The sequence below is a fragment of the Amblyomma americanum genome, chromosome 4 (genome assembly GCF_052857255.1).
Source record: "Amblyomma americanum isolate KBUSLIRL-KWMA chromosome 4, ASM5285725v1, whole genome shotgun sequence".
In the NCBI taxonomy this organism is placed as follows: Eukaryota; Metazoa; Arthropoda; class Arachnida; order Ixodida; family Ixodidae; genus Amblyomma; species Amblyomma americanum.
Window position 1 is genome coordinate 11385326 of NC_135500.1, and position 9505 is coordinate 11394830.

Sequence of the window (9505 nt, forward strand, 5' to 3'; positions counted from 1 at the left end):
AATCAGTTAGAGTGAGCGCATGTTTGTGTCGTGTCGGTCGAGTCTGGGACGGGCAAATATATTTTGACACATTGATGTTATAATCGTTATGCAACAGTTGGTACAAAAATTTTAAACGCGCGTGCTTTGCTCTCATTGATAGCGTCGGGAGTCCTGAAATAGCTGCAAGGTTCGATGGGGAGTCAGTACGCTTATATTTGTTATGGATGAACCGTAGTGCCTTTCTTTGTATTTTTTCTAGTTTTGCTATGTTAGTGGTTGTTTGCGGAAACCAAACAGTGTGAGCGTACTCTAAAATAGGTCTTATGAAAGTTTTGTATGCTAGGAGTTTAGTAGATGCTGGTGCGAGTCGGATGCATCTTCTCAAAAAAAAACAGTTTTCGTAAGGCTGCCGATGTTACATTAGCGATGTGTACGTCCCATCTAAAGTCAGCGGTTAGTGTAACACCAAGATACTTATGCTGGGAGACTTTCATGAGTGGCGTACCGTGAATGCTGTAAGGGAAAGATGAGGATACTTTTTTCCTGGTTACTGTCATGCACACTGATTTTTTAGAATTGACGGTCATCTGCCATCTATCACACCAATCCACCACAGCGTCAAGTGACTGGGAAAGCGCAATGTGGTCTTCCGGACTTTCTATTTTCCTGTAGATGATGCAGTCGTCTGCAAATAGCTTAATGTTACATTTAATCTGAGTGGTTATATCGTTAATATAGATAAGGAAGAGAAGTGGGCCAAGAACGGAGCCTTGCGGAACTCCCGAAGTGACCGCGGTTATTTTAGAAGGCATATTTTGAAAGATTACAAATTGAGAACGGTTAGATAGAAACTCTTTGATCCAACCCAGAACTTCCCCCCGCCCGATCATGCACTGCAGCTTTGCGATTAGTTTGTTATGGCACACGCAATCAAACGCTTTGGAAAAATCTAGTAGTAATATATCAGTTTGACTGCAGGTATCAATGCTGAGGGCCAAGTCATGAACGACTTCGATTAACTGAGTGATAGTCGACAGCCCTCGGCGGAAACCATGCTGGTCAGGTGATATCAACTTATTATGCTCTAGAAAATCTGTTAGATGTTTTGAGATTATGTGTTCGAAAACTTTACATGCTGTGCTAGTCAGTGAAATGGGCCTGAAGTTTGATGCACTACTGATATCTCCTCCTTTATGGATCGGAATGATTTTCGCCAGCTTCCAGTCATTCGGTAGTTTTGACACAGCAAGTGATTTGCGGAATATTATGCCGAGATATTTGCTGCACCATTCGGCGTATCTTTTCAAAAATGCATTGGGTATGTTATCAGGCCCGCTGGCTTTCTTCGTATCGATGTTCAAGAGAAGATTGAAAATTCCGTCATCAGTTATGTTTATTTCTCTGATATCTGAAGTTCGGGTGGTTGCCATCTGGGGAATAACGCCATTATCGGTGGTAAATACGGACTGAAAAAAGTCATTAAAGTAATTAGCCTTCGCACTGTTTTCCTCTGGTGTCTGTTCGTGTCCTGCTGTGTTTCTATTGCGGAAGTGGTTCCAGAACCTGTGTGGGCTATAAGTAAGGAAGTCAGGCAGCGTAACACTAAAGTAGTATTCCTTTGATTTCATCATTTTATCCTTGAAGATTTCAACTGCACTGGCTAATTTTTGTGTTCTGTCGGGGTTAGTACCTTTGGACTTAATAGAGCGACGCAGCCTTTTCACTTTGCGTTTTGCATGAATGACCTCTCGCGTGATCCACGGGTTCTTTGTTTTAACGCGCTTGTTTTTTGAGGGGACATATCTGCATATACAAAAAAAATGATTTCCTTGAACTGGAGCCAGAGGGAGTTTACATCTGAGCTTGCTTCAGATGCTGCTTCGGTAAACATCTGAAACTCGTGTGCAAGATGTGTTGTTATACTAGCGTCGTCGGCTCTATTAAAATTACTTACTGTCGATTGGGAGGAGCGGGTTGTTATTAGAATATTGAGTGGTAACTCGCAGACTGGTATACTGTGATCAGAAATTCCGTCGATTATGTCAAGCTTAGTCTGGTGTGTTGGGAAGTTCTCGCTTACTAGTATTAGATCGAGAATGCTTTTTGCTGTGCCTAGTATGCGAGTTGGACGGGAGACTGTTTGATATAGATTAAAATTCAGCATTAAATCAATGAGTGCATCTGAGGCCGGATCAGTATGGTGCAAGGTACCCCAGTCAATATCCGGAAGGTTAAAATCGCCCATGATGATTAGTCTAGAGTTCCGTACGTGCTCTTGCATATAATCGTGTACAGCACTCAAGCAATCATGTCCGGAAGAGGGGCTCCGATAAACACATCCCACGACAATGCTGACGCCATCACATAGAATCTTGCAAAACACTGCCTCTGCTCCCGGGATGTCCGGCAGAGGGATAAAGGAAAAGTGGTTCTTTATCAATAACGCAACGCCACCACCCCGGGAAAGCCTATCTTTACGTATCACTGAGTAGTTCGGAGGGAAGATTTCTTGACTACCAATATCACTCGAGAGCCACGTTTCTGTGACAGCCACAATATCTGGATCTTGGTCAATGAGGACAATTTCGAGTTGCTCTACTTTATTCACTACACTTCTGGCATTTATGTTCAATAATTTTATTTTTTTGAATTTGCTCTTCGACGCGTCATTCGGGGGCTGGAGACGTTGTCGTTTTGGCTTTCTCGGGTAGTTGCTTTGTCGTTTTTTTTCCCAAACGGCACTTTCACTGCGTTTTCACTGTCCCAGACAAATGCTTGACCATTAATGTACAATTTATTAAAGGAAAGGGACACTTTGTCGCCATTGTCCCGGTTAGGCTTCGCGCTGTCCCACAACTTTTTTCGAATATCTCTAATTTTCCGCGAGAAATCTTCGCCAATGGACAGATCGGAATTTTTAAGCTTGAAGCCTCGTTTCAGTATTGATTCTTTCTCTCTGTAGTCTAAAAGCTTCATAATAACAGGTCTAATTTTGTTTCCAGCAGGCTGCCCCAAACGGTGGATACGCTCGATGGCCACTGCGTCGAGATCTAGTTTATCCTGGACAATATCTTTATTTACCCTTTCTCTGAGTGTTTCCTTGGTCTCTTCCTCACTCTCCGATAGGCCATAGACAATTAAATTACATCTTCTGCTTCGGTTGTCCAAGTCGTCTATTCTTTCCTCTAACCGTTCTATGACTTCGCTCATCTGAGCGACCTGCTCCTGGCAGGAAGTGACCTGTTTCTCTAGTCTAGCAAGAGCATCGAGTTTATTGTCTATGTCCGCCAGCCGCTTCTCCTTTATTTCTTTTATGTCAGAGGCAATTTCTTGAAGCTGCGTAAGTATCTGAGCTGTGTCCGGTCCAGGATTGGCTTCGATATCACCCCCCAACAATAGCAGTTTGCGCAAGCTTACAGTAACATCAAACAACAGCCGCGGGCACGGCAGCACCAACAAGAATGGGTTGTTAGAGCGAATACAAACGCCGTAGCGTTTTCTCACCTGCACAAGAAGCAAGAAAGGATTGTCGGTGAACCGCATCCTGGTAGCGCTGCCGTGCCCAATGGCCGCCGCGCGCGTGGGGTGGCAATATATAGCCCAGTCTGGTGGTGTCGCCACTTGTCCCAGATGCATGTAGTGGTCTGCGCATGTGGTCGCTGATTGTAGAATCCATCGGTGATCCCATGTGGGCGCGTGTAGCTGGTCTGGTGGGCGTACGTCGGCAGTGTCTGATCCGTGAGTCATTCTTGAAGGCAGCTGCATGCTTCTGTCACCGGCATGATCTAGCAGGGCCAAGAAAAGCTGCACAAGAAGCAAGAAAGGATTGTCGGTGAACCGCATCCTGGTAGCGCTGCCGTGCCCAATGGCCGCCGCGCGCGTGGGGTGGCAATATATAGCCCAGTCTGGTGGTGTCGCCACTTGTCCCAGATGCATGTAGTGGTCTGCGCATGTGGTCGCTGATTGTAGAATCCATCGGTGATCCCATGTGGGCGCGTGTAGCTGGTCTGGTGGGCGTACGTCGGCAGTGTCTGATCCGTGAGTCATTCTTGAAGGCAGCTGCATGCTTCTGTCACCGGCATGATCTAGCAGGGCCAAGAAAAGCTGCACAAGAAGCAAGAAAGGATTGTCGGTGAACCGCATCCTGGTAGCGCTGCCGTGTTCTATTTGCGCTTGCGAAAATGACAAACGAGCATCACTAAGCCCGAACCGCCACTCTTGCGAACTTCGTAGCGCCCGCTCTGTCTGTTCCTCCTTTTTCCGTGTTCTGCTGGCGCTTGCGAAAACTGACAAACGTGCACCAATTAGCCCGAACCGCCACTCTTGCGAACTTCGTAGCGCCCGCCCTGTCTGTTTCTTCTTTGTCCGTGTTCCGTTAGCGCTTGCGAAAACTGACAAACGTGCACCAGTTAGCCCGACCCGCCACTCTTGCGAACTTCGTAGCGCCCGCCCTGTCTGTTTCTTCTTTGTCCGTGTTCCGTTAGCGCTTGCGAAAACTGACAAACGTGCACCAGTTAACCCGACCCGCCACTCTTGCGAACTTCGTAGCGCCCGCCCTGTCTGTTTCTTCTTTGTCCGTGTTCCGTTAGCGCTTGCGAAAACTGACAAACGTGCACCAGTTAGCCCGACCCGCCACTCTTGCGAACTTCGTAGCGCCCGCCCTGTCTGTTTCTTCTTTGTCCGTGTTCCGTTAGCGCTTGCGAAAACTGACAAACGTGCACCAGTTAGCCCGACCCGCCACTCTTGCGAACTTCGTAGTTCCCGCCCTGTCCGTTTCTTCTTTGTCCGTGTTCCGTTACCGCTTGCGAAAACTGACAAACGTGCACCAATTAGCCCGACCCGCCACTCTTGCGAAATTTGTAGCGCCCGCCCTGTCTGTTTTTTCTTTTTCCGTGTTCTGTTAGCGCTTGCGAAAAATGACAAACGTGCACCAATTAACCCGACCCGCCGCTCTTGCGAACTTCGTAGCGCCCGCCCTGTCTATTTCTTCTATGTCCGTGTTCTGTTAGCGCTTGCGAAAAATGACAAAAGTGCACCAATTAGCCCGACTCGCCACTCTTGCTAAATTGGTAGCACCCGCCCTGTCTGTTTCTTCTTTGTCCGTGTTCTGTTAGCGCTTGCAAAAAATGACAAACGTGCACCAATTAGCCCGACCCGCCACTCTTTCGAACCTCGTAGCGCACGCCCTGTCTGTTCCTTCTTTGTCCGTGTTCTGTTAGAGCTTGCGAAAAATGACAAACGTGCACCAATTAGACCGACCCGCCACTCTTGCGAAATTGGTAGCGCCCGCCCTGTCTGTTTCTTCTTTGTCCGTGTTCTGTTAGCGCTTGCGCAAAATGACAAACGTGCACCAATTAGCCCGACCCGCCACTCTTGCGAACTTCGTAGCGCCCGCCCTGTCTGTTCCTTCTTTGTCCGCGTTCTGTTAGCGCTTGCGAAAAATGGCAAACGTGCACCAATTAGCCCGACCCGCCACTCTTGCGATTCCGTAGCGCCCGCCCTGTCGGTTTCTTCTTTGCCCGTGTTCTGTTAGCGCTTGCGAAAAATGACAAAACTGCACCAATTAGCCCGACTCGCCACTCTTGCGAAATTGCTTTCGCCCGCCCTGTCTGTTTCTTCTTTGTCCGTGCTCTGTTAGCGCTTGCAAAAAATGACAATTGTACACCAATTAGCCCGACTCGCCACTCTTGCGAACTTCGTAGCGCCCGCCCTGTCTGTTTCTTCTTTGTCCGTGTTCTGTTAGCGCTTGCGAAAAATGACAAACGTGCACCAATTAGCCTGACCCGCCGCTCTTGCGAACTTCGTAGCGCCCGCCTTGTCTATTTCTTCTTTGTCCGTGTTCTGTTAGCGCTTGCGAAAAATGAAAAATTGCACCAATTAGCCCGACTCGCCACTCTTGCGAAATTGGTAGCGCCCGCCCTGTCTGTTTCTTCTTTGTCCGTGATCTGTTAGCGCTCACGCAAAATGACAAACGTGCACCAATTAGCCCGACCCGCCACTCTTGCGAACTTTGTAGCGCCCGCCCTGTCTGTTTCTTCTTTGTCCGTGTTCCGTTAGCGCATGCGAAAACTGACAAAAGTGCACCAGTTCGCCCGACCCGATACTCTTGCGAACTTCGTAGCGCCCGCCCTGTCCGTTTCTTCTTTTCCGTGTTCTATTAGCGCTTGCGAAAACTGACAAACGTGCACCAATTAGCCCGACCCGCCACTCTTGCGAAATTTGTAGCGCCCGCCCTGTCTGTTTTTTCTTTGTCCGTGTTCTGTTAGCGCTTGCGAAAAATGACAAACGTGCACCAATTAACCCGACCCGCCGCTCTTGCGAACTTCGTAGCGCCCGCCCTGTCTATTTCTTCTATGTCCATGTTCTGTTAGCGCTTGCGAAAAATGAAAAATTGCACCAATTATCCCGACTCGCCACTCTTGCGAAATTGGTAGCGCCCGCCCTGTTTGTTTCTTCCTTGTCCGTGTTCTGTTAGCGCTTGCGAAAAATCACAAACGTGCACCAATTAGCCCGACCCGATACTCTTGCGAACTTAGCGCCCGCCCTGTCTGTTTCTTCTTTGTCCGTGTTCTGTTAGAGCTTGCGAAAAATGACATACGTGCACCAATTAGCCCGACCCGCCACTCTTGCGAACTTCGTAGCGCTTGCCCTGTCTGTTTCTTCTTTGTCCGCGTTCTGTTAGCGCTTGCGAAAAATGACAAACGTGCACCAATTAGCCCGACCCGCCACTCTAGCGAACTTTGTAGCGCCCGCCCTGTCTGTTTCTTCTTTGTCCGTGTTCTGTTAGCGCTTGCGAAAAATCACAAACGTGCACCAGTTAGCCCGACCCGCCACTCTTGCGAACTTCGTAGCGCCCGCCCTGTCCGTTTCTTCTTTGTTCGTGTTCCGTTAGCGCTTGCGAAAACTGACAAACGTGCACCAATTAGCCCGAACCGCCACTCTTGCGAACTTCGTAGCGCCCGCCCTGTCTGTTTCTTCTTTGTCCGTGTTCCGTTAGCGCTTGCGAAAACTGACAAACGTGCACAAGTTAGCCCGACCCGCCAGTCTTGCGAACTTCGTAGCGCCCGCCCTGTCCGTTTCTTCTTTGTCCGTGTTCCGTTAGCGCTTGCAAAAACTGACAAACGTGCACCAGTTAGCCTGACCCGCCACTCTTGCGAACTTCGTAGCGCCCGCCCTGTCTGTTTCTTCTTCGTCCGTGTTCCGTTAGCGCTTGCGAAATCTGACAAACGTGCACCAGTTAGCCCGACCCGCCACTCTTGCGAACTTCGTAGCGCCCGCCCTGTCTGTTTCTTCTTTGTCCGTGTTCCGTTAGCGCTTGCGAAAACTGACAAACGTGCACCAGTTAGCCCGACCCGCCACTCTTGCGAACTTCGTAGCGCCCGCCCTGTCCGTTTCTTCTTTTTCCGTGTTCTATTAGCGCTTGCGAAAAATGACAAACGAGCACCACTAAGCCCGAACCGCCACTCTTGCGAACTTCGTAGCGCCCGCTCTGTTTGTTCCTTCTTTTTCCGTGTTCTGCTGGCGCTTGCGAAAACTGACAAACGTGCACCAATTAGCCCGAACCGCCACTCTTGCGAACTTCGTAGCGCCCGCCCTGTCTGTTTCTTCTTTGTCCGTGTTCCGTTAGCGCTTGCGAAAACTGACAAACGTGCACCAGTTAGCCCGACCCGCCACTCTTGCGAACTTCGTAGCGCCCGCCCTGTCTGTTTCTTCTTTGTCCGTGTTCCGTTGGCGCTTGCGAAAACTGACAAACGTGCACCAGTTAGCCCGACCCGCCACTCTTGCGAACTTCGTAGCGCCCGCCCTGTCTGTTTCTTCTTTGTCCGCGTTCCGTTAGCGCTTGCGAAAACTGACAAACGTGCACCAGTTAGCCCGACCCGCCACTCTTGCGAACTTCGTAGTTCCCGCCCTGTCCGTTTCTTCTTTGTCCGTGTTCCGTTAGCGCTTGCGAAAACTGACAAACGTGCACCAGTTAGCCCGACCCGCCACTCTTGCGAACTTCGTAGCGCCCGCCCTGTCTGTTTCTTCTTTGTCCGCGTTCCGTTAGCGCTTGCGAAAACTGACAAACGTGCACCAGTTAGCCCGACCCGCCACTCTTGCGAACTTCGTAGTTCCCGCCCTGTCCGTTTCTTCTTTGTCCGTGTTTCGTTAGCGCTTGCGAAAACTGACAAACGTGCACCAGTTAGCCCGACCCGCCACTCTTGCGAACTTCGTAGTTCCCGCCCTGTCCGTTTCTTCTTTGTCCGTGTTCCGTTAGCGCTTGCGAAAACTGACAAACGTGCACCAGTTAGCCCGACCCGCCACTCTTGCGAACTTCGTAGCGCCCGCCCTGTCTGTTTCTTCTTTGTCCGTGTTCCGTTAGCGCTTGCGAAAACTGACAAACGTGCACCAGTTAGCCCGACCCGCCACTCTTGCGAACTTCGTAGCGCCCGCCCTGTCTGTTTCTTCTTTGTCCGCGTTCCGTTAGCGCTTGCGAAAACTGACAAACGTGCACCAGTTAGCCCGACCCGCCACTCTTGCGAACTTCGTAGTTCCCGCCCTGTCCGTTTCTTCTTTGTCCGTGTTCCGTTACCGCTTGCGAAAACTGACAAACGTGCACCAATTAGCCCGAACCGCCAACTCTTGCGAACTTCGTAGCGCCCGCCCTGTCTGTTTTTTCTTTGTCCGTGTTCCGTTAGCGCTTGCGAAAGCTGACAAACGTGCACCAATTAGTCCGAACCGCCACTCTTGCGAACTTCGTAGCGCCCACCCTGTGCGTTTCTTCTTTGTCCGTGTTCCGTTAGCGCTTGCGAAAACTGACAAACGTGCACCAGTTAGCCCGACCCGCCACTCTTGCGAACTTCGTAGCGCCCGCCCTGTCCGTTTCTTCTTTGTCCGTGTTCCGTTAGCGCTTGCGAAAACTGACAAACGTGCACCAATAGCCCGAACCGCCAATCATGCGAACTTCGTAGCGCCCGCCCTGTCTGTTTCTTCTTTGTCCGTGTTCCGTTAGCGCTTGCGAAAACTGACAAACGTGCACCAGTTAGCCCGACCCGCCACTCTTGCGAACTTCGTAGCGCCCGCCCTGTCCGTTTCTTCTTTGTCCGTGCTCCGTTAGCGCTTGCGAAAACTGACAAACGTGCACGAATTAGCCCGACCCGATACTCTTGCGAACTTAGCGCCCGCCCTGTCTGTTTCTTCTTTGTCCGTGTTCTGTTAGAGCTTGCGAAAAATGACATACGTGCACCAATTAGCCCGACCCGCCACTCTTGCGAACTTCGTAGCGCTTGCCCTGTCTGTTTCTTCTTTGTCCGCGTTCTGTTAGCGCTTGCGAAAAATGACAAACGTGCACCAATTAGCCCGACCCGCCACTCTAGCGAACTTTGTAGCGCCCGCCCTGTCTGTTTCTTCTTTGTCCGTGTTCTGTTAGCGCTTGCGAAAAATCACAAACGTGCACCAGTTAGCCCGACCCGCCACTCTTGCGAACTTCGTAGCGCCCGCCCTGTCCGTTTCTTCTTTGTCCGTGTTCCGTTAGCGCTTGCGA

At 50.2% G+C, this 9505-nt stretch overlaps 1 protein-coding gene across 1 annotated transcript; it reads right to left on the reverse strand.

The window, feature by feature from the left end:
• Positions 1–2476: 2476 nt before the first annotated feature.
• On the reverse strand, positions 2477–4108 carry LOC144127789 (uncharacterized). The gene has a single exon (XM_077660696.1). The coding sequence runs from the start codon at positions 4045–4047 to the stop codon at positions 2620–2622; it is 1428 nt and encodes a 475-aa protein (XP_077516822.1). The 5' UTR covers positions 4048–4108; the 3' UTR covers positions 2477–2619.
• Positions 4109–9505: the final 5397 nt, after the last annotated feature.